The sequence below is a fragment of the Labrus bergylta genome, chromosome 21 (assembly GCF_963930695.1).
Source record: "Labrus bergylta chromosome 21, fLabBer1.1, whole genome shotgun sequence".
Taxonomy (NCBI): Eukaryota; Metazoa; Chordata; class Actinopteri; order Labriformes; family Labridae; genus Labrus; species Labrus bergylta.
Window position 1 is genome coordinate 11,981,327 of NC_089215.1, and position 24,130 is coordinate 12,005,456.

General features: G+C 39.7%; 3 protein-coding genes across 5 annotated transcripts; 2 read left to right on the forward strand and 1 right to left on the reverse strand.

Moving 5' to 3' along the window:
• Positions 1-228: 228 nt before the first annotated feature.
• pth3r (parathyroid hormone 3 receptor) lies at positions 229-9,620 on the reverse strand. 2 transcript variants are annotated; one of them, XM_065950062.1, is made up of 13 exons: positions 9,297-9,620; positions 6,273-6,378; positions 5,048-5,158; positions 4,792-4,916; positions 4,505-4,596; positions 4,152-4,305; positions 3,412-3,565; positions 3,252-3,312; positions 3,104-3,170; positions 2,936-3,030; positions 2,686-2,827; positions 2,016-2,057; positions 229-1,919 (listed from the first exon to the last, which is right to left on the reverse strand). In XM_065950062.1, exons 1-13 carry the CDS (start codon positions 9,360-9,362, stop codon positions 1,452-1,454), a joined length of 1,683 nt encoding a protein of 560 aa, XP_065806134.1. In that variant the 5' UTR covers positions 9,363-9,620; the 3' UTR covers positions 229-1,451. The 2 variants fall into 2 exon arrangements, with proteins under 2 accessions (XP_065806134.1, XP_020494950.2); XM_020639294.3 differs by having other exon boundaries at positions 4,505-4,599.
• A 1,335-nt stretch (positions 9,621-10,955) lies between these two features.
• taco1 (translational activator of mitochondrially encoded cytochrome c oxidase I) lies at positions 10,956-14,288 on the forward strand. The gene is made up of 6 exons (XM_020639634.3): positions 10,956-11,029; positions 11,191-11,473; positions 11,570-11,676; positions 11,963-12,096; positions 13,153-13,315; positions 13,698-14,288. Exons 2-6 carry the CDS (start codon positions 11,194-11,196, stop codon positions 13,905-13,907), a joined length of 894 nt encoding a protein of 297 aa, XP_020495290.2. The 5' UTR covers positions 10,956-11,029; positions 11,191-11,193; the 3' UTR covers positions 13,908-14,288.
• Positions 14,289-15,059: 771 nt separating this feature from the next.
• kcnh6b (potassium voltage-gated channel, subfamily H (eag-related), member 6b) lies at positions 15,060-23,898 on the forward strand. 2 transcript variants are annotated; one of them, XM_065950052.1, is made up of 12 exons: positions 15,060-15,242; positions 15,724-15,881; positions 17,038-17,451; positions 17,617-18,010; positions 18,151-18,350; positions 18,470-18,722; positions 18,843-19,036; positions 19,382-19,490; positions 20,048-20,323; positions 20,564-20,744; positions 21,187-21,391; positions 21,503-23,898. In XM_065950052.1, the coding sequence occupies exons 2-12, from the start codon at positions 15,738-15,740 to the stop codon at positions 21,797-21,799; spliced, it is 2,667 nt and encodes an 888-aa protein (XP_065806124.1). In that variant the 5' UTR covers positions 15,060-15,242; positions 15,724-15,737; the 3' UTR covers positions 21,800-23,898. The 2 variants fall into 2 exon arrangements, with proteins under 2 accessions (XP_065806124.1, XP_065806125.1); XM_065950053.1 differs by having other exon boundaries at positions 15,724-15,839.
• The last annotated feature ends 232 nt before the right edge of the window (positions 23,899-24,130 follow it).

Below are 24,130 nucleotides of genomic sequence, written 5' to 3' on the forward strand. Positions count from 1 at the left end.
TCTTTTGTCCAAGTGTTCTTTTGTTAAAGAGTTTTATAAAAAATACCTAGACTTAGCATATAAAGGCCCAAACAATAAATTGAAAACTATATTAAATGTGAAATTGCTTACAATGTGCATGTAATACAGAAGTTTAAGTTCTCACTGTGTTCCAGCTCTTAAGTTGCATTAACGTGTGATTTGATGTTTTGCTCTGAAAAAATATTAATAAAAGAAGGTTTTTACAAATCAAAGTTTAGTTCCATTTTATTCAATTAATCGTCTACAAAACGTCAAGGCATATTCAAAAAGATTTATTAAATGACCAGACTTATCTAACATGGTTCATCCCTAACACAGATTAGTTTTGTCTTTACTGGACACCCAAACACTCCTAGAACATTTACAGGCACAGTTTCCTGTCTGTTTGTCTTGTGAATACTGGTGACCTGTGCTGCAGGTTTGTCCCTCATAGTACACAGCAGCTCAGGAGTCTGTGGCTGCGAGCCGAGGTCTGAGTGAAGCATGTGAAATTCTGGACATTGTTGTGAGGGTTTTCAGGGGCAGAGGTCACACAGAGCAAGGAGCTGGGGTTTGTCTTGTGAAAAGCAAAAGATTTTTCTGTCAGCCCTCAGGGACTACCAGGCTGAGAAATGGGGCTGAGCAGTCAAGATGGAAAAAACTATGGTACAGAGAAAAGTCCAACCTGTCTAGACATGTCTTCTGGACACATCTCACTCTTAAAACATATTTTAAAAAGCATATTTAGCTTGGTAGAATAACCAATAGGTGAAGAGTACCTCTTCATAAGAGTATGAAAGTTGTCTAAAGTTGAAAAACTGACGATCAAAGCAACAGATTCACATACAGCAACTGCACATTGAGGTCTGTCCTAAGACTGTCCATCTGCAGCTTCTTTGCAGATTGTTTTGCTTAATTGTTCTTCCATTTTAAATTAATATAAACACAAGTACAATTCATGAATCCCGGAATTAAAAAAAAAAATTCTGGTAAACTAAATCCACCAGAAAATTGTCCCAATTACTTCATGTTGGAATGAAGTATAACCCAAACCCTTACAGCTGAGATGTTGCAAGACGGCATTGTGTTGTTATCTCTGGATTTTTTATAGAGGTCAGACAAAGTAGATCCAATTGGCAAGGAATTACAGATGTCAGGTTATTTGACAACAAACATGTTGTTTCAAAAGTGGAGACTGAAAGTTTTTTCAGAATACCTCCGAAATTCACAGAACACATGTCAACCACCAATTGCTTGCTCAGCAGGTCAGCACTCTTGTATTTGCAGATTCAAATCAACAAAGAGGTTATACAGATAACCCTGCGTGAAGCCAGAAAAATGTATTTCTGTCATCTACAGAAGATCTCATCTGTAGATCTCATCTACAGAGATCTTCTGTCGTCTGCATGAGTTCACTATCAGGTTTTCTCATCTCAACATTTAAACAAAAATTACAAGATGGTCTCCAGTTCTTTTAGAGATGAGCAGCTCTCTGGCTTTTTTGCTCCAGGAGTGTGTGCTGAAGATGCTCCATGACTTTTGGACTCATCATTCCCTTTGCTAGCTTTGGTGTGCCGGGCGATAACGCCAGACTCCGTCCCCCCTGGCTTCCTTACAACCATGTCTTGTTTGGGGCCATGTGTCTCAGTATCACCAAGCAAGTACCCAGGCAGGCTGTTTGGTGGTTGCAGAGAGCCATGGCGTTGCATTTTGATGCCTGGCCCCACACCTGCAGCTGAGGTAAACGATAGATTTCTGGGATTGGCAGCAGACAGGCTGACGCTATAGTTGGTGGTGTGAGACATCATGCCACCGTAGTAACAGCTGCCTCCACCGCCACTGCTGGTCATCCTCGCTTTCTGTTTTAGGTCCAGGGTGAGGCTGCGTCGTAACCACGCCTTCTTCACCTCTGCCTGCACCTGAAAACAGGAAGACAGGGACGTATATTTCCTTGATGGTCAGACAAGAAAATGTAACATATTTTCAACTTTGAATCTAAATGAATGCAGAATTACCTCCCCATTGCAGAAACAATAGATAAATGCCACAAAAAAGCCCTGAAAAGACAAACATCAGATTTTGTTAAAAAGATGTCGGCTACAGAATATATCTATGAATATAAATTACATCCCAATGCTGAGCAAAACTACTTAAAAATGCTTATTTGCCCTAGCTAAGTATACAGGCTATTTGAGGTAGGAAGCTAGCCTGGCTAAAACTTAAAGAAAAAAAAAAAGCAACCCACGCCAAAGATCCAAAATTAACATGTTATATCTCTGTATTACATCAGAAAAAGTATTACAAAATATTTTTTGTTACTTTGCTGATCCCTCTGTTTCCATCTGTATGATAAGCTTAGCAAAGCAAAGCTAACAATCTTTTGGCTAGCTTAATGTTAGCCTTAAGAAAATAGGGTCAGATGTCTTTACGCATGCAGCTCTCAGCAAGAAAGCCCATACATGTGATATCAAAAATTCAACTGCTTTGAGTGTTTTAAGTATTTTGGTATTATTAAGATTACAACAGAATATTGAAAAAACAAACAGAAATCCTGATTTATGTTTATGGAATCTGTCCTGAAACGTGATGCTTATTTTGAGAAGAAAATCATACAACTGGGGTTTAGTCGACAATAATATCACAACATGCATGCAGAGTTAAGAGTGAGTGAATGTGTGTTCTGACCTGGGATGAGTTGAAGAACATCTCATAATGCATCTGCACCTGCCACAGCAGCCCAGTCACCTCAGTGTAAGGCAAAGCCATGAACACCATGTAGTGAACCCCAAACAGTGGCATGAGGACTAACGTAGATTTGAGAAGCTTGCTGCAGACAAACATGACAAGACCGTAACATTTATGATGATGACATGTTTGGAGAAATGTTTGAATTATTTTTGTACAAATATGATTCTTGGAGCCTTTATTGAGTTACCCATATTGCTGCCGAGGGTCCAGTTTACCAGTGTTTGTCTCCCACAGTTTAGAGGCCAGGACACGTATTATGTTAACAAATAGGAGGAAATTCACCTGCACAGGCAGAGACATACAGTCAGGTATCAAATATACTTTAACGTAAGATGTTTACATTTCTTTTTCTTACAACAATGGCTGCCAAAATTGGAACTTGATAGATCCACTTCAAGTTTCCTGCACTGATGTCCCAACATCTGAAAACAGAAACAGAAGAGTAAAAGTGTGATACATGCGTAATATAAATAGTAGTCAGGGAAATGCATCATATGACTCACTGTGTATCTGCTAGCGATGCTCGTGCACTGACCCAAATGGACACAAACACAGCTGGAACACCTAAGGCCAATGAAGGGATATGTTTGGAAATTGTTGCTCAGTTTTTAAGTTGTTGGCTTGATATGTGACAACAGAATATCCAGTGTGATGCTTACTTACCCCAGCCTATGATTGTGAGGGCCCACAGGTAGTTTTTGTCAGAGAGAAAGGCCATGAAGATGAGACTGTGCAGGTACAGCCCCTCCACCAGGATCCAGTAATGATTAGTTGCCAGGAAATAAAAGAAGAAAGTGACAGCAACTTTACAGCCAGCCTGAGGACAAAGAGGAAGTGGAAGGAAATCTTAAAAAGATGCCATAAAGTGCAGAAAAGTGTACGAGCTTGATTTATTTTTTTAAACGATTTCAAATAAAAAATGCACAGTTGAAATTTGGGTTAATAATTTAAAAAACAAAGCACTTTTTGCCAAGTACTCTAATTTCTGCACAAACATATGTTGCTGTTGCTAGTTAGCTTAGCTTTGCAGAGATTGTAGAACATTTAAAAATAAAGTGTACTGCCACATCCACATGGGTAGCCTATTAGCTCACTAGTTAGTTTTGTATATTGTGTTTGTTGACAGGGAGATATAGTAAATGTTGCCCTTCTTTGAGTGAAGTTGCCTTGAGTGAACGAGCAGACAATCCAGCAAGTTGGACCACTGCCCATGTTGTTTCAGCACTTTGGTTGTTGTATGGAATACACCCAAAAGTAACCTTTTAAACCTTAAACTTTCAAAGCCAGCACCTTTTTTTTTTTCTTTTTACTTTTGTATAGGGCAAGAATAGTTTTTTTGCCTCTGTTTCCAGTATCAAGAATACAACTCTGGACAAATGCTTATGAATATCAAAAAAACACACCATCTGCGGCTTCTGTGCAGTGTAGTCATGGTCAGCGTTAATATCATCAGATATGTTGTAGAGCACAGCGTCCTTCACGAATATGCTGACAGCTCGACAGATGAAGGAGGTGAAGAGGTTAATGTGGATGTAATTGCGAGTGCAATGGAGACGCCTGAAATGTGTAAGTGAGAGAGAGAGAAAAAGAGAGAGAGTGGGATTTTAAGTGGAATTTAATCAATTTATTTCTAAAACTGAGGCTATTCTAATATTTATATGAACTTATATGAACAGTTGGCATACTATGAAACTTCTTTATATTTTTGTACATATTCCTTTCTTAACGATTAAAGAAATGTGTATACGTTTCTTACTTGAAATAGCAGAGGATGAAGACCGCCACCAACAGTGATGCTAGGGAAATGGAGTAGCCAACAGTGTACATGAGATGTAGCCTCTCAAACACCTTCTGAAGCAGAAGAAATAACTTTGAGTATGCACATTGGCGTGTGCACAGAGAAAAGGAATGTGATGGTGAGATGTTTTTCACAATTCACAATTTAAAACTACAAGTCTGTAACAATTTAATACCAAACACACAAATTCAACCAAACCAGTAAACACACACTGTACGCATCCCAACTCGCACTAATGTGTGTACCTCTTCTTGTCTTCTGTGGTTGGAGGTCAAGTATGTGGTGCACTCGGTGTAGTTGGCCCATGTGCGGTTGATAATGGGCACCTGCTCCCAGTTCCCTGAAGTTTCACACTGGCGGTAGGCACGGCCTGGGTTTCAGGAGAAACAGCCAGCATTAGTAAAAGAGGCTGCAATCAGTAGTTGATATAGGCTATAGGAATCATGACAAAGCTTCTGTTGCATTCATTTCTGTATGTTAGTGAGTGATGAGCTCTGCTACCTCTGTGGTTAAAGTCATAGATGTACTCTGGACACAGCACTGATATCAGCTGACCAGCTCTGCTCCGAGGCCAGCAGATGATCCCGTCCCACTCTGGGTTACATTCACCTTCTTCACCAATAAAGGAAAACAGATGTAAGGCGACGGCATAGTTTGGGCTTTTCTACTGAATTGTGTGCAGTATGTAGGTAGGCACAGGTCCATGGACCCAAGGAGTCTGAAGGCCCCTGTAATAGGCTTGTGTCATTGCAAACACACTTGATTCTGTAAGAAGAAAGCGCGCTCCAGTGACATTGTTTTGTGTAATTCTGCTCGTTAGATACCATTTCCCCTTAAAACAGTCGCATAGTGCCCAGTTTTAGCCCACTTCAGAAGGAAGAATTTAGATTATTTACACAAAACGTCTGTGAGGAATGTTTGTTTTGTGTTGACTTTAGCGACCCCTGTGGATAAAGTTTGACCTCTTTCTTCTTTTTGATCTTTACAAGCATGAGAAGTGTTCAATACCAGAATTTCTCAAGCTCCCTTAGAAATGATCAAATGTGTCACTTACAATGAATCTTTGCAAAGGAAAATATAAGTGAGGGCACTTTTTTCTTACATTTATTTGTCTTCTTTGCTGTTGTTGGTCATAAAGAGGCATCAGTATTAACTTTTATTTCATAACCATCTGAAATCTGCTCATAGTAGCTCGATGTGCAGTTACACAAACGTATAAACACTTCATTATAAGTTAATTAAAACCCAAAACCCAACCATGCTTGTGGACATGATTGTCAGTGTGGATGAGCAAATACTACAAAGAAAGGTAAAATGAAGAAGGAAGAATGAACCACAGTTAAACTTGGCCTTGTGCTGAGTTTCTTACTGTGCCACTCGCTAGAGTCCTCATACTAGGACTCTGTCACATTAAATTCCTCCTAAAATAGACCATTGAGGCAACTACTCATCAGCTTCTGCGTCATAATCTGAATGAGAAATGTCCCTCTATTGTCTGCCCCTGAATGCATTTGTGTAATCTCACAGATACCGGTCTGCAGGATATTGGATGGGTGTTGCATCTGATGCCACAAAAATAGCTGATGTAATAAATACTACTTTTAATTATATAATTCGACATGAACTTACTGACTGATGTGTTGTGGCTTATCAGGGTTCCAGCTAACTTTTCTCCTGGGAGAGACGGATATGAAATGAATGAGAGGATCAAAATCAGCAGACGAACCTTTAACCAGGGCCATTTGAGCCTTGATGCTTCTTTCACACTTGGCGTGAGCGCCAATCAAAACGTAGATCTGCTCGTCTCGCGTGATGACATCATCTGAGTCTATCTGTCGTAGGAAGAAAGAGAGACAAATTATTAGGACAAGAATGCAAAAGATGCTAATTGCTATGGATTCAGTAACCCTTTTTACTTTTAAGGACAATAATTACTGCATCAGTTGGACATATTAATAAAGCTTTATGACCTCATCCATACAGCAAAGACATTCTCACATTTTATGTCACAATAAGATCACTAAGGTCCTCTACACAATTGCTTTAAACATTCATACTGATTCACAAAAAGTAATGATTAGATGTCCTCCTTCAATGCACCTGTACAACTCATTCTTGGTTTTAGATTAGAGATGTACATCTACCTGGCTTTTGATTTTGAGTGAGTCAATATGTCTATAGGGGTCTAATACTGTTCCTTGATTATTGTCGAATGCTCAAGAGAAGCAACACAGCATCGAAGTGGCTACTATATTTCCAATTGAAAACATTTCACTCCCTCAGAAGTCTCTTTCCAACTGAGGTGCTCTGTCAACTGCAAACACTGTCAGGGATCTGATGTGCTGCCTCCAGGTGTTGTGAAATAGTTGTGTTAGTTTGCGGTATGTCATGATCCTTCGCCAAACCCCTTTTTCTTCTCCAGCAAGGGCAGCCTCTGCTATCCACATTGGGGTCTTGTCCTCAGGACCAGCATGGCCTTGTTAGTGAGAGCTTTAGGCTTCACAATCAGCTTTGTGTTCCCTGATGCATTTCACAACACAGCAGCAAAACTAGCAACTAGAGAGCTCATGTGGGGATTGTTTGACAGATGAAGGATATCAGTGAGAGACAACATGAGGCAGAAGTGGAGAAAAAAAAAATATATATATATATATACGGAAGAAGGGTTGTTGTTGTTGATGTTCATTTATTTTATTTAGAGATTGCACAGTGGATAGAGTCAGACACCGGGAAGAGAGGGAGTGGGGAGTGACACGCAGGAAAGGAGCGCTGATCGGACCCAAACCCGGGCCGCCCACCTGGAGGAACCCAGCCTCCAGACACGGGGACGCTCACACACCAACCACCAGGCCACCAGGCCACCCTCCAATTATGTTTTGTCATCAAATTTTCATGTACTTGAATCCATTCATTTTATGTTACTTTATCTGCACTCTGCTAAAGGTCGCAAAGAAATATTCTAGTTTCTTCTTCTCCATCCTTTTTTCTTCCTCAAGAACTAAAGCCAACTTTTCACTCTTTTTTTTGTAACAGACCGAAACCCAACTGGAACCCTTCATGTCAATAGATATGTGATTGCTAACGTTCTTGGCATGAGCGGTTAAAATAAACCAGCAATGGGTGAACAGCGTTTCCACTATTGTTGCTCTAACATTCCCTGCAGTGATTAGTTTTGGGAGGACATTGTTAGCCAAAGTCCATACAGTCACAACCTACTGCTTGGTGTATAGTGTACTGTGGACACACAATCAGTCTGGCTGTGTTTGTTTCTGGCTCTTTGTCTCCAATCCTTTAAAAAAAGAATCTATTGATCAGAATGATTAGGCTAGTGCATGAAGGTTTCATGCTCACAGAGAATCTAACCCTATCAATTAGATTTAGACGTCTCTACTCTCTCTGTCGCAAAATTGAATTTACTCTCTCAGGCCTTTATGCAAAAGTGATTTTCAGGCTGACTGAACAGCAGGTTGTAAGTCTGCCAGAAGACGACGCTCGGGATCGACCCGGGGGAAGATGAAGAGAGGGTCGGTGGTGGAGATGCGAGAGGGTCGGACTGCAGTAGGTGAAAGGTCGGAGGGGTACATGCTAATGGGGGTTTGTGAGGTGGAATCGGACCCCAGGTGACACCTCATGGTGAGATTAAGGGCGTATATTTTGGCGTTCCTGATGCTGGTTTGCTGGTTTGAAGGTTTTGGTGGTTGATCTTTACAGGTTGTTGTCTCAATTATGGAGAAGTCCGGTACATAGCTGAACAATCTTTCTTCATGTCTCTTACACCACTCTGTTATTTTCAGGGGAAGATACTTTGGCACTTTGTGTGTGAGAAAAAAACATTTGGCTGTTGAAGGCTTGAAACTTATTTCAAAGAAAAAATGTTTTTTGGTCGCAAGAACTTACAAATGTCCCATGATTTGTCAGCTACATTTATCAATATTAATAATATTATTTTCATAATAATAATAATCAAAAATACTCTCTGTATTTACTTAGAAATGTTTAGCTTATCATGGACTTTCTAGCAGTACTGTCTCACAGTACCTTACTCTGGTTGTGAAAAAAGCATTTACTTTGCATGATTAAGGCTTCACTGTCATCTGGTTTAGCTTTCACATCTCAGAATAAACTTCACAATAGATTTAATATGGCGGAAAAAAAAATCATTATTCCTCAGCAGGCTTGCAGAGTGTTGTATGTTCCCTCAGGTTTTTCAATGGCTGGCATGCTTCACAAAGTACAAGATAAATCAATGTCCAAAATTCTAACTATCAAAGAGAGTCACAGGCACTAGAATATGTCCATATTTGGCCCAAAGTGCAGCAGAACCGGAGTGTTATTTCTGACTCAGGGTGATATTATAGTGTTAGATATGATGCCACTGTGTGAAAAGTTTAAATTTGGAACATAAAAAGCATCCTTTGTTGAAGTTTGCACTGGGTGAAGAGAATGGAATAAACTCTGTGCTGTGATTTCCCAGCACAAATGTTTGCTTTCCACTTAAGAAAGATCCACCTGAACTTGTGTTTGCACGACTTAATTTTAGAAAAAAAAAAATGCATGGCTCATAATCATGCTTAAATTTAGATCATTTAGGTGTAAATCTAAAGGAAAGCGAAAATAAACAATGTTGCCCTTAGAGGAGCACAATGACACTTTAAATGACTGGTACACAATTGTTATTTAACAAAGTTAAGATACTAAATAATCAATTACCCAATCATACAAATACCTAGAATAAGAGGAGGGCACTTACCAGGGCAGTTACTATCATTACACTGTGAAAAAGAGCCAGAGCAGCCGTTCCCTGTGCAGACAACATGTCTCTTTTTTTACGGTTGACTTAAGCAGGACATTTCATTATTATGATGGTCCTCATGGTGCATTTAAGGAACTCGTATCCCAGAGTAAAGGACTCTTCTTCTGCGGTGTCCCATCAGCCTTTGAGGATGTTCTTGTTCTTTGGTACCTTTGAAAACACCTCTCTCCTTCTTTCTCCTTGAGGCTGAGTGGACATCACCGGTTAAGTTTAAGGGACCATGAAGAAGTAGGTCTGCACGGAAGAGAGAGAGGGGAGAAATTGTGAGAGAATCTCCTCCTTTCACCCTTGTTTGGACTGTTGTCTTTCAGAGATGGGCTGGACTTGATTGGCTGTGGCTGATATCTCACTTAACTCTTTGTGGTCCCCTGTTTTTTTCCCACATTTCTTCATTAACCCAGTTTCCTCTGACCCCACCATCTGAAAAATAGTTTCATTTTTTTTTACCGTTTGATATTTAATACATTAAGTATGTTCCTGTATTTCAAATCCTGAAAGCAGATTAAGTCATGTGCCGCTCATAATTATTTCCCATCCTCATAAATAGAAGCAGTATGATTTAATAAACTCTGTTCCCATGACAAAAAAAACTCTATTTCAGTTCCCACACTGGGACATTTTGAAACAGACCTGACTCACACTTTCTGCCGTTTATGGCAATTAGTTGACACCAATATTTAGTGTTAACCTCCCTGTTATAGTTATAATACACAAATTATAGCCGATAGAAAAAATGTATGTTATGTTATTTATCAGACCAGAACTTGTGTGCTGTTCTGCAGTACTTCTAAAAAGAAATACCCAGAGGTCATTTAACAAATTACAGGCTCCCAGGGTTCAGGACATATTTTCTAAATTCAGTAAAATAGAAAATCATTAAAACTATTGGAATAATGAGTGCAAGAATTAAATACAGGCGTAATTTAAAGTATCGCAGCAGACAACATACAAGCTGCAGCAGGGGGCGGCAGTAGCTCAGTCTGTAGGGACTTGGGTTGGGAACAAGTCCGGAAATTGGTCTGGTAGCTGGAGAGGTGCCAGTCCACTTCCTGACCACTGCCGAGGTGCCCTTGAGCAAGGCACCTAACCCCCCCACCAGCTCAGGAGCGCCCACTGTGGGCAGCCCCCTCACTCTGAAACCTCCCCATTAGTGCATGTCCATAGGATCCTGTTTGAGCATGTGTGTGTATTTCGGCCTCTGTTTGTGCAGCATGTTTATAAATTATTACTATACAGTGTTTTGATTACAGACTTAAGCTGAGCCTTTGAGTCGTGAATGCCTTAAATTTTCTTAAAATCGATGTCACCCTTATGTTTAAATCCTTGTCCCAGCTCTTACTGATTAAATAGTCATCTTAAATGTATTAACAGTTGTTGGATTTAACAATTTAATTAGATGCACAAGCGAAACACGATACATTGATAATGAAAGGGCTGGTAAAGTTTGATAATTTAAGTAAATAATAATAATAATATTTATTAGCCCAAAAGCTTCTATAAATAACGTTAATCTAAATTATTTTGGATGAACGCACACTAAAGATTAATTTCCAGGTTGCGTGAATGAGCTTTTATTTTGAATGGCCAACTTCTGACGTCATCGCAACCAGGAAGTACCGCTTCACAACAAGGACAGGAGCAGCTGCATGTTCTTCTGACTTGTCGAAACTGTAAGACAGTTTGATGTATTTGTCGATACAAATATTAATGTTTAATTTACATGCTAATGGATTTCCTTCACCCGGAGGTTTAAAGTTGGCTCTTAAACTGTTTTTTTATTGTTTTCTTTACTTGACATGTAGTAACACTCTGGTTGGTTGTGTGTATGAAGGGCATGGCGGGGTCTGTGGTGCGGAGGGCTCTCTGCTCTCTGCGCCCCCAGTCACTGACAGCAGTCCCAGGGAGGTTTCTGTCCCCGGTGGAGCCCGTCGTCCCGCTGGCAGTGCAGTTTCCGTCGTGGAGGTCGTCTCCTGTCCGGTCGCTGCAGCTGCTCTGCGCCCTGTGTGCAGGACACAACAAATGGTCGAAGGTGAAACACATCAAGGGACCTAAAGACGAGGCGAGGGGCAAGATGTTTATGAAGTTTGGTATGCTGATTAAGATAGCTGTGAAGGGTGAGACTTGTTGAATGAATCAAAAAAAAGTCACACATTTTAATAATAGCTGGAGAGTGTTCTTTTTGATGACTTACATTTTGATGGAATTTGCAGAGGGAGGATCCAACCCTGAAATGAATTTAAACCTAGCCCACATACTGGAGCAGTGCAGAGGCAAGAACATGCCTAAAGCATCCGTAGAGGCTGCAATCAAGAGTGCGGTAGGTGGACACAACACTGTCACATACTGATGGGTGTAAAATTAATAATAATAATAAAAAAAAAAAAGAACATTCAATGTCTTTGTGATGTTTCTTCCAACAGCTGACAATATTTCATTTTCCTTTAGCTGTCTGTTAAATTAGCAGGTCTATAGATCTATGTCTTAACTAGTTCATATAAATATAAAAAGAATGATTTGGTACACTCGACACAGACTTTTTTGCAAAACTCTGCTGGTGTAATATATCGCAGGAAACTTTTTGACGTCTTTGTCTGGTGTTACAGGAAAAAGCAAAACCAGCAACTCAGCACATGTTTGAAGCTCGGGGGCCTGGTGGGTGTTTGCTGCTCATCGAGGTCCTGACTGAAAACAACTCGCGCAGCCAACAAGATATCAGACGCCTGCTTAATAAGAATGGGTAGGGGCAGCAGTGGCAAAAATGTTATGACACCATTATCACACTTCAAGCGATTTTTCCGTTTTAATCTCGATGATTACAGTTCACAGCTCATGAAAATCAAACATCCAGGATCTCAAAATATTAGAATATTACATAAAACTGGCTTGCCAACTCACTTGACCTCTACCTCACAGAGAATCGATGGAGTATTGTCAAGAGGAAGATGAGAGACTTCAGATAATGGAGTCAAGCCGAAGGCCGCTATCAAAGCAATTTTGGCTTCCATAACACCTCAGCAGGGCCACAGGCTTATTGCCTCCATGTCCTGCTGCATTGATGCAGTATTTCATTCAAAATGAGCCCTGACCAAGTATTGATTGCATATATTAACATACTTTTCAGAAGGGTAAACATTTCTGTTTTTATAAATCCTTTTTATGATTGCTCTTATGTAATATTCTTATATCTTGAGATCCTGGATGTTTGATTTTCATGAGCTGTAAGCCGTAATCACCAACATTAAAACAAAGAAAAGGCTAAAATATTTCACTTTATGTCGATTGAATCTAGAATATATGAAAGTTTCACTTAATGAATAAAATGACAGATTTTTTTTCACTTTTTCCACGATATTCTAATTATTTGAGTTGCACCTATATATACAGCTGGTATAAAAAGGCAAGTGTCATAATGCTTGAGTACAACTGTAGCTGCTATCCAGATGCACTATGGGAAATTCTGTATAAAGCAAGTGTGAGTTTAAATGAGTGCTTATTTTGCACAGTTCATTTGCCAAATCACATCACCTCTATCTCAATGACACACTGTCCTGTTGTCAGTTTTGTGATTTGTGAAAAAAAAAATCTTTAAGATGTAAAAAAACCCCCCCAAAAAACAAACACCAAATTAAAACAAAATAATAATAATAATAATAAAATAATATGGCTAATAGAAATTAACATAAAACTTGTGTGGTTAATACATTTAAACAGCTGATCGGATCATCTGGTAATAAAAAAAGATAATGAAGGATAACTTTGTCTCACAGAGATGTAATTCTTCTCTCGCCCACAGGGGGATGCTGTCAGACGGAGCCCGCCACAACTTCAATAGGAGGGGGGTGGTGGTTGTGCCGGGACAGAACCTGTCGATGGAGCGAGCCTTGGAGCTGGCCATTGAAGCTGGAGCTGAAGATGTTAAAGAGACTGAGGATGAAGAGGAACAGCCCATCCTGCAGGTCAGAGATGAAGAGGTTTCCTGTCTAAGGGGTTATTTAAAGGGAATGATTCCATAGAAACAAATAACAGCAGCACTAAAGGAAATGCGGCTTGTGTGAAAGCCTATAGGATCTAGTCATTTATCAAGCCGAAATGCCAAAGAATGTTTATTTACTCTGTTTAGTATCATTTTAATGCATAGCTGTATTTTTGGACTGTTAAAAGGAAAAATAAATTATGGTTTAAGGTCAAGTTTGATTAGGGGAAATTATGAAGGATCTGTAATATTTTTTCAACTTACATTTTCTAGAGTAAATGCAGTAATATTAAGAAGCATTGAGATGAAGTTGCAGCCCTGCCCTGTTTGAATTAATTGTTTGATCCGTCACTCTCTCTCTGTAGTTTATTTGCGACATGACAGACCTGAGGAAAGTGCGGGCCTCTTTGGTGGAGCTGGGGATGCAAATCACATCTGCAGGTTTGGAGTTTGTTCCTCGCACCCTCTCGTCTCTGGACCAGGACCAGTTGAATGCGGCTTCAACACTAATAGAAGCTCTGACTGACAGTCCAGATGTAGTTCGAGTCTGGGACAACATCCAGGCTGATAGCTGAGGTCACTTCCTGGACAATGGGTGGACACTGAATCAACATTTAATTTTGCTGAGAAAGGATTAACCAACTCGTACTCATCATAATTAGTCATGATGATCACTATCAGCTTGAAAATATTTGTGTACTGGTCATTTTTATTTCTTCAATCTTGCAAAAAGTTTGTGAGCAAAAAAAAAGTTAAAATCTTGTCTGCGATAAAATCTGAAGTTAATTATTTGCTGGTATCTTGAATGAAAAAGCCTGCCACACCTGCCCTGCTGAATTTTCTTTAAGTGCTTCAATTTAAGGACTGTTTACTAAATTGCATTGCTAAGTTGCATTTCACAGTTGGTATCAAGTTTTCATATAATGTGCACACATAAATCTTTCATTTGAACATGATTGGCTTCACAGTATTTTTGATGTCATACACAATGTCTTACTTATCAGCGTAAAACCGGGTTTACGGTAAGAACTGAGAACTATTTCAAGATCTTGACTTGATAATCTTGGATCACCCAGAGTTGCAAAAGCATAAACAAATACAGTATAGAAAGAAGCTTAGCTCCTAAATGCAGGCTATGGCTTAAGGGCCTGTCATAATCTGGCCAGTCGCAGTGACCAGCCAATTGTTATCAAGGGGAAATGGGGTATATATATTGTATGGATGCATGTCTGCTTAGGACTTCCATGCAAGGGAAATGAAAAAGAAAATGTGCATTTATTGTATTCTTAGAAAACAAAAGAATCCAGATGACTAAAGGTTACAGCTGAAGGGCATGTTGAGCCAATGTCATCACAAGTCGTTACCCCCTCATATTACTGTGGTGCCAACATTGCAGTCAATATGATGCCACATTAACGTTATGCATGCAACATATTGAGCGGGAACTGTACATTTAGTCTGCTGATTTTATTTGTCACACCCTATTGTCATGTATGTCACAGCCTGAACTATATTTTAGACCTGCACCACCAAACTATATAGATGGTAGTACAATGTTATCAAGGAAGTCCAGTGTAATGGCTTTCAGCCCATCTGCTCTGTTTATCAATGCTGGTCATTGATTTTTCTGTCAGTTCCTCTCACCAATATCATGGCATTGATTGGTTGTCAGTGTTGGCGAGTGTTTCGCAGCAACATGCGAGCTGCTGGCCAGTCCATTGCCTTGTGCCACAGTGGAGAGTTCAACATTGACATCTGAATGAAACTTGCATTTGTTTAGCCTAAATATGAACCATGGAGGAGGAGAGTGAATGTTTTTGCACAAAAGAGATCCTGAAGAATGGATATTTGATCCATGGCTCCCTAGATTTTGAGGCAGAGAAGGATCTTGCATTCTTGTTTTGAATCAGGTACGTTGAATGTTTTTTTTCTCTCAGTGCAAGTTGAATATTTCACCAAAATGTTAACCATTTTGACAGTTGAGATTTTTCTAGATTTCAACTGCTGCCTTCCCTCTTTAGTAACTCTTAGAGTCAAGAGTTGAGATGATCTGGAAATTGGGAGGGGCACAGCTATATTGGCATTCTGGGAAATCAGAGCAGAGTGGAATTTTATATGGGAGGGTACACAATATTAAACGTCACTGATATTTCCCAAGCCAGTAAGTACCAAGGTTGATTGTAAAGGAGACAGTCCAGGATGAGAGAAAACTACATAATGAGTGCAGTAAGTAAAGGGGCGAACAGCGATACTGACATCTAAAGTTGTAGTCATAATGGAAATAGGCCAAACCTTGTTTTCGTAAAATATGTGATAAAAAAGTAAAGTAAATATTTTGTAGTACCTTTTGGCTTAAACATTAATACAAACATGTTTCTATGATCAATGTAGGCCAGCAGAGGTCCATGTCTGACTCAGAGCTTAGGAAGAGTGGGGGACCAGCCAGTATGGGCCCTGAATGCCGCTCTCCACCAACTCCCAGGATGGAGCTGCTCAGTCCCTCCAAGGTGAAGGACCGCTCTCAGAACGTCACAGAGAAGGTCACACAGGTATGGGGGACAAGATGCTCAGTCAGGGCTCAGTATCTTCCTGTCTGAGAGCTAGGAAGTCCCATTGTCAAGCTCTAAATCAACAGTATAAGCTATTCACTTAATTTAAAATGATTAGTATTTAACTACAGAATGCTTTGAAACCTTCACTGTCTGAGAGGTTCAGTTTACAACAATGAGCAATAATTAAGCACTGCTTGATTTAAAAAAAACCTTAAGGCTTACAGTCAGACTGCTGTTAATTAACCAGCAAGTGGAAAAATCACTAGATGGTTTGGTGGCTGGATGTTTCCCTTCTGGGCATGAAAAGGAAAGTTACATTCAACCGAAGTTCAATTTAGACCTACAGTATTTGTGTTACTGCTGGAGCCCTCAGGCTCATCATTCTGCAGTGCTGCCTTTTTGGAATGTTTTGGATAGATATGAAACTGATGCAAGTCAAGTGATTGACATTTACATGGAATATAAAGTCATATTAGTCCTGTAATGTATACAGGACGTACACTAAAAAGAGGTTCCCCATTCAGTTGTTTTCATCAAAGCAGGCAGATTAGGCCATACTGTGATTGATGGTGTACACACAATTGGAATCACAGTTTTTCATTAATTTGTTACTCAAGAGTTGACAGAAAATATTTTGAAATTGGGCTATAGATTGTATACTGTGCATGAACTCAGTTGTGTAATTGTGACACCCAATTCATCAGTACAGATCTTCATCCCAACAGTGTCCTGCACATAATAAGCCTTTGGGCAGATGATTGTGGCATACTGTTGTTTTGGCTTCGCATTTGTGATTCGCTTACTATCTGGAAATACTTGATCAGAACACTATGTCTTCAAAAAAAGGTCTGTTAATTGTTTGAAGCTGCAATGATAGTTTTCAAAATATTTCTTTCAGTTTCAGAGAAAGTTTGCATTTTAAAATGAAAAAAAAAATAGATCTGCTTTGAGTCAAGAGAGGAGAATTGCAATATTCTGATTGGTTAATTCAAGCGTAATCATATATATATATATATATATAACGGAAAAGATAGACACATTTGTAATAATGTTTAAAGAAAAGGCAGCAGCTCAGATTTCAAGGTTAAAGGATTACTGTAAGTCAATGTTCATTGAGAGAATCACTGTATATTGATGAACTCTTTATGCTTAGGTACTTTCTTTGGAGTCTGATGTACTTCCTGAATACAAACTCCAGGTGCCTGAGAAAACATGGTGGATCTTGCTTCACTACAGCCCGTTCAAGGCATTTTGGGACTGGATTATTCTCCTTCTGGTCCTCTACACGGCGGTTTTCACCCCTTACTCAGCTGCCTTTCTCTTGGACTTGCGTCAAAGGAGTTGTGGCTACACATGTAACCCTCTGAATGTGGCGGATCTTATGGTGGACGTGCTATTTATTGTGGATATTGTCATCAACCTTCGTACAACGTATGTTGACCAAAATGACGAGGTGGTTACACAGCCGAGCAGGATAGCCAAGCACTATATCAAAGGCTGGTTCCCCATTGATCTGTTTGCAGCAATCCCTTTTGACCTCCTCATTTTCAGATCTGGCTCTGATGAGGTGAGAAACTAAAATTGTTTTACTGTCCTCCAATGTTTGCAGTTACAAAATCATTCAAAATTTAACCTTTATTAAATTCAATTCCTCAGAGTCCTTTAGTTTGATCAACTGACACAACATTTCCCTACCTAACACCATCTTCCTTGTTTTTCATTGATCCCAAAGATGGCGACCCTCACAAGCTTGCTGAAAACAGCCCGACTACTGCGATTGGTCCGTGTGGCAAGAAAGTTGGATAGATATTCTGAATATGGGGCTGCTGTTCTCTTCTTGCTTATGTGCACCTTTGTACTCATTGCCCATTGGCTTGCTTGCATTTGGTATGCCATTGGCTTTGTGGAGAGGCCATACACAGAGACTGGCTGGCTTGACAACTTGGCTGAACAAGTAGGAAAGTTATACAATGACAGTGATTCCAACTCGGGTCCATCAGACAAAGACAAGTATGTTACTGCTCTTTACTTCACTTTGAGCAGTTTGACAAGTGTTGGCTTTGGTAATGTCTCTCCGAACACCAACTCAGAGAAGATCTTCTCAATCTGCGTCATGGTAATCGGCTGTGAGTTTAAAAACCCTAATTATTTCCTACAGTTCTTTACAATACAGGACATGAACTAAACCTGTTTCATGTTCAAAAAAATGTTGCAATTAAACTCCAAAGCCTTCTTTCTGATCTCCTCACTGCTTCTTCTGTCCCAGCACTCATGTATGCCAGCATATTTGGGAATGTGGCAGCTATCATCCAGCGACTGTATTCTGGAACAACTCGCTACCACACCCAGATGCTGAGAGTCAAAGAGTTCATCCGATTCCACCAAATCCCCGGTAGCCTTCGCCAACGGCTGGAGGAATACTTTCAGCATGCGTGGTCTTACACAAATGGCATTGACATGAATGCTGTAAGTAAAAAGAGTTTTTGTCTGTCTCAGTTCTACTTTAACCTGTAACTATTGTTGATCAGAATCTCTGCATGCTGTATCTAACTGACTATATATCAATTGTCTTGTCTCACATTTAGGTCTTGAAGGGATTTCCAGAGTCTTTGCAGGCAGACATTTGTCTTCACTTGAACAGATCTCTGCTACAGAATAGCAAGGCTTTCCATGGAGGCAGTCAGGCTTGTCTGCGTGCCTTGGGAATGAGGTTCAAGACAGTCCATGCTCCTCCAGGAGATACTCTTATTCACTATGGGGATATCCTGGACTCGCTCTTCTTTATCTCTCGTGGTTCCATTCAGGTCATCAGAGATGATGTTGTGGTTGCCTTATTAGGTAAAGACATCCAGCCATAGACGACTTGGTTGTTGTGTCCTAAAAATGCTCCAAAGCCATAATTCCAAAACGCCATCCCCTAATATATAGAAGTAAAAGAAATTATCATTGATCTTGCAGAAAAGAATGACATATTTGGGGAACCTATCCATTTGTATGATGAGCCAGGGAAGTCCAGTTCAGATGTCTACACCATCACCTACTGTGACTTGCATCGTATACGGAGGGACGACCTGCTGGAGGTCCTGGACATCTACCCAAGCTTTGCAGACAACTTCTGGAGGAACCTTGAGATTACGTTTGACCTGAGAGATGTATGTTGGCTTAAAAATGGACACTGGTACCAGTGGCATGAGGAGAATAAATGGTTAGCTGTAAGACCAATAGAGTGCTGTACTTTAAAGGATGTTCTGCTTATTTTGTTTTAGTGCTATTAGCTAACAACTCTTTTGTTGAGTGCCTTGGTTTTGCAGGGGTTAAAGTTCTGACACTGAATCACAATATCCCTTGCAAGCGTAATTCTGCATCTCTCTTTCATCTTGTACTCTTAATTGCTGAATTGTGCCATCCGAGAGCTCCAAGCTTGAATAGCAACTGTTGATTTTGTAAAGCCAAGACAAAATTGAACATAATAAAAACAATGTTGTTTTGTTCATCAGGCCGAACAAGTTCCACCAATAATAACAACGGATGATTCCGGCGATGACTGTGGGTATCGTCACAAGTCAAGACAGAGAATCCACACCATGGACTACCGAATCAAGCCAGGTGAGATATCCTGCACACAATTTTTTTTCACGTCATCTAGTATTTCACATAAAAGATTCACGTTAATGTTAGTAATGCCCTAAGAAATGGTCTGCTCGGAATCAAGTAATCTAACTGAAAATAACATTCAGACATTGTTTTTATTAACCTTAACTGGACAAATGGAATTATTGCACAGGATAGTATCGTAAAGTTTAACAACTAGTCAGTTTGGACCATTGTTATAGTGCCAATGAGACAAGGTGCCCAGTTCAGCCATCCACTGGCTCAAGGTTTAATGTCTCAGAGCTGAAAGAGGTGAAACCCATAATAAGCAGTTTCAGTAGGAATCTAGCTATCAGCAAACAAGAATTTGAAGTAATACTTCTTAATAATATACATTATTTCCATTAATTGTTACTATGCAGACTTTGAATGTTGTCTCCTGTTTATGTCTGCCCTATAATGGACTGAGGATTTATCTTCTATTAAAGAAATGTTAAGAGAAAGTTTCTGGTTTCTGGACACCCTGAATGGGGTCATTACCTAAGAGTAATTGAATTATTTCCTGTGAACAGATGGAATTGATCATGAAGACTCCTACCCCCTTCAGTCCTACCATTGTCATCATCACCACTCAACCTCCCAAGGCCACTGGGATGACCATTGTAGCTGTGGATCCCAATATTCCCAGTCAAGTGAAGAACTGGCTAAGCCCCTTGCTCAAAGTGCCAGAGTCGAGCTTTGTCCTTCAGAAGATGCTAGACAGGACTACTCCCCCTCTGTAGTGCAGCTTCTACCCCCTAGTGGCAGCACAGTGGGCAGGGAAGCAATGATGGACCAAGGCCAAAAAGGTAGATGAAAAAGAATCTTAAATTAAGTCTGTCCTGGAGAGCATTATTGGGTTTGTTTGCATGATAGCGTTGCATAATGGACTGAGGCTCCGAGGTAAAATGTTGTTGTAGAGTTGAATACTTTATTATCTCAAAACTGTACAGTACCCAAGAGGTTAAAATTCCTTTAATAGTCTTTTTTCTGCAAAACAGTAAAGGTTTTGGATATTCACCACTAGCTTGCCTCTATATTTTCCTCAGTTTCATCTTTGAATGTGCCGGGAATGTATCAATACTGGCCAGACCGACACTCACAACAGTTTTCCAGTCGTTCCTGGCGATCTTCCTCCGTACGCAACTCATACCATCCCCCACCTTTCACAGAAGAACGGCCCAGTGAGCTGGAGTCACGACTTGAGATTTTACATTCACAGCTCAACAGGTGACTTCAATAATGCCTTAAGTTGTTTTTTGTTCTGATCCAAGTGAAAGCATACAGTATTAAGGGAAATAGATTTTCTGGTTATTTCATAGGTCACAAAGATTTAAATTTGAAACTTACAACCGGAAATAATACTGATGAAGTCTGAAAGAGTTTACTACTTTCATGTGGGCACTCTTTAGCCTTCCTGACAACCCTTCCATTATTATTCTGTACCAGACCTCCAATAACACTTTGACAATTCTCTCAAGGTAAACAACCAGATGCAAATACATTGACATTTAAGACCACTGTTTGGAGGTTAGGGATCTATTAAAGATGCAAGACCAATGTTTGAGAACCATGCTTGACTGTTGATTAGTTCTGAAAAATAGGTTCCTGAAAAGTGTTACTGATACAAATGATCACCCTCTGCCATTTCGATTCCCTCCTCATTCACCAGACTGGAGACTCGTATGACAGCAGACATCAATGTTATACTCCAGCTTCTCCAAAGGCAGATAGCTCCTGTACCCCCTGCCTACAGCACTGTATCATCCAGTACCCTGTCGACAGACTCTCCTGGTTTGTATGGGACTGGGACACCAGTGATGCACAGCATGTACCCCATTTCCCCCATACAGATGGACAGTCTAGCAGCAACACAGGTATACAATTGCACTAACTAATACATTGGAACTTGCAGAGAAATTGTCAGACACTGTGTTAGCAAATAGTGTGTTCATTCTAGCTTTTTACATGTGATCTCTTTACTGTAGAGCTCTACACAGACTCACCTGAAATTCAACAAGAAGTCCCAGGAGTCATTGTCCAGTGGAATCCATGTGACTTTGGCGTCAGACGACACAATGTTCATGACCATCACCCCAGAAAGTGAGACTCATACAGGGTCGACTCATCAGCTACCCCAGCCATCAGTAAAATCCCCCCTAATGGAAAACCCTGGGCTCTGTGGCAAACTCCGCTACCCATCACTGCCAGGAAACCTGGACATTACATCAGGACTGGCTGAGATCCAGAAACACCTCTCCGACCCTGTGCTGACTATCACCTGAACACCCTCAAAAAATTGTTTTCGTGGCAGTCAGTGTGGCTTTGAAGCAGTGCTCCTTAAAGACTTTTTGAAGGAGCCATATGACTAATCAGTAACAAATGAACAGACAGCAAATATAGTGTCACAAAATCCAGTTAATAACAAAGATATCCATTTCACAGTGACAACCCAAGATTACACTAAGTTAGTGTAAAGTAAGATTGAACAAGGATCACATTTTGCTTCGATCTCTTAGTGTTTGTACCTTATGTCTATCCCTTAATTGCATGGATAGAACAAGAAGAAAATGTGAATTTTGAGAGTTGCATATTTTGTGTCACGACTTATCCTGATCCTGATTTAAATCTGTGTATTGTGTTTCCTGGTTGTCAAGTACAGGGCCTGACCTGTACTGAAAATTTGAGGCTATAACCCAAATTGTTATTTGAGAGTTAAGAAATAGTTTCAACTTTCAAAAATATTTATATTTTTTTGCTTCTTTTCCCGACTTTGATGAAAACACATAAAACACTTTACAATAAATAAAAGCAAAAGCTTGAAAACATGAATTAACTTAGCATGACTTAAAAAGTGCACAGCTCACATTAGCCAACATTGGGCTAAACAAAGTAAGATGCATATAACACCTAAGTTAAGTCTCATTAAGCATCCCCAAAAACCTTAGTGAAAATAAGCTTTCATTTCAGTCAGAAAATCTGGATCATAAAACATTTGGCTGCTTAGACCCTTTTCCAAACCACTTTCATTGACATCTGGTTTTGCACACAGTAATTGCACAGTGTTGCCAAGACCTAAACTATTGTTTTTTTTTCTAAAATTGTTTAATGACGATAATCACAAAATACTATCCTAGTCGTAGTAAGCACCTAGCATACATATGCATCGCTATCATAGCTGTCCCTAATTTGTTCTCAAAGCTAAGAAAGTCATGCTATATGAAGGCTCTCGTCTTTTTGCTAGATCTAAAAAACTTTAAAAAATAGATCATTAACTTCCTGCAGTAAACTCCTGCAGCTGAAAAAAAAAGATAACCACTGTCAACACTTACCACATGGAGCATCAATGATCACTCCTGGTCATTGTTAATGGGGCCTGCCCACTGCATGCTGGGTAAAACAGTTGAAAAGCTGCAGTGTGATTCCAAGCTTGGACTGCTGAATTGCCTATGTTATAAATATATCATCTTAGCCTGCCCAAATTAAACTGAATAACAATCAATTTACAGAAGCTTAGAACACAATATTGTAAATTTAGGTTGATGCAGATTTCTGTTAGCCAACTTTTGAGTGTCTTTATTTGAAACAAAAAGCCCTACTTACTGGTAGTTTGAAGACTATTGTGCATTTGGGTTCCCGTCAAATTAAAAAGGATGGCTGTTTCTGTGTTCAATCTTAGCTAAGATTAGCATCTGCTGGCTATAGCTTGACACTTTTATACAAACATGAGTGGTATCATTCTTCAATCATGCCTAACCCTGGCAGGATAGCGAATAAGCATACTTTCCTTACAGTAAAAATTTTCATTGGCCTCCATTAAATTGATTCTAAATAATTGTAATCATGATATGAATATTCACCCTTTTAAATAAAAATAGATGTCATAATCTTGTCACTGCTACTTGGTGCATGTAATGGGGACACCTTAAAAACTCACTGCAAACATATCTCTGGCATGTCTGAACTGTAGATTTTGCCTGCATAGATTACACTAGGACCTTATCTGGCCCCGGAAAATGGATGTATGAACATGTAGCTTTCTGTTTATTTTCAGCAAATAATATCGCTTCATGGCTCCATACTGAAACATGTGTAAGTATCAGAAATGACACTTTACTACGGCGTCTTGTAATCACATCACATTCCAACCCCTTTATAACAACATGTTTCGCAGCATTTGTGATTCACTGTAAGTCAGTTAAAGATGTGAGATGATGTCAGGCAGTATTTTCTCAGTATTATACATTCAAACTATCATTTTTAACTGTGAATCTGGACTATACATTCTTATCATTATGTTGTTCACTTAAGTCAATGTGAAGTTATTTTAACAGCTGGTAAACTACGAGGAATTGTTTAACTCTGAAAAAAATAAAATGTTGATATGAATATGAACTAAATCTTGCTCTGTCCTTTTTAACATAAAATTATTTTCAACAAACTTATATTAGCTGGTAAATTTAACAAAAAATGTTTTTGAGTCCCCCTCTTGACTGCTACTCAGAGTAAGAGGATAATCAGGCAGTTGTTGTTGCAGATAGCAATCTAGTTGGGCTGGGTGGAGGCAATTGAACATTATTGATCCTTCCTTCACCCGGGTAAACCAGTATAGGATC

Excerpts from the sequence above, each read along its gene's own strand:
- pth3r (XM_020639294.3), bottom strand. The coding sequence starts at position 9,362 with ATGTTGTCTGCACAGGGAACGGCTGCTCTGGCTCTTTTTCACAGTGTA. Across the intron at positions 4,917-5,047 it reads CTATGACTTTAACCACAGAG|GCCGTGCCTACCGCCAGTGT; the intron begins GTAGCAGAGCTC and ends CCTGAAACCCAG. Across the intron at positions 3,031-3,103 it reads CAATTTTGGCAGCCATTGTT|GTGAATTTCCTCCTATTTGT; the intron begins GTAAGAAAAAGA and ends CTGCCTGTGCAG.
- kcnh6b (XM_065950052.1), top strand. The coding sequence starts at position 15,738 with ATGTCTGACTCAGAGCTTAGGAAGAGTGGGGGACCAGCCAGTATGGGC. Across the intron at positions 18,351-18,469 it reads ATGGCATTGACATGAATGCT|GTCTTGAAGGGATTTCCAGA; the intron begins GTAAGTAAAAAG and ends TCTCACATTTAG. Across the intron at positions 21,392-21,502 it reads ACAGTCTAGCAGCAACACAG|AGCTCTACACAGACTCACCT; the intron begins GTATACAATTGC and ends TCTTTACTGTAG.
- taco1 (XM_020639634.3), top strand. The coding sequence starts at position 11,194 with ATGGCGGGGTCTGTGGTGCGGAGGGCTCTCTGCTCTCTGCGCCCCCAG. Across the intron at positions 11,677-11,962 it reads AGGCTGCAATCAAGAGTGCG|GAAAAAGCAAAACCAGCAAC; the intron begins GTAGGTGGACAC and ends CTGGTGTTACAG. Across the intron at positions 13,316-13,697 it reads AGGAACAGCCCATCCTGCAG|TTTATTTGCGACATGACAGA; the intron begins GTCAGAGATGAA and ends CTCTCTCTGTAG.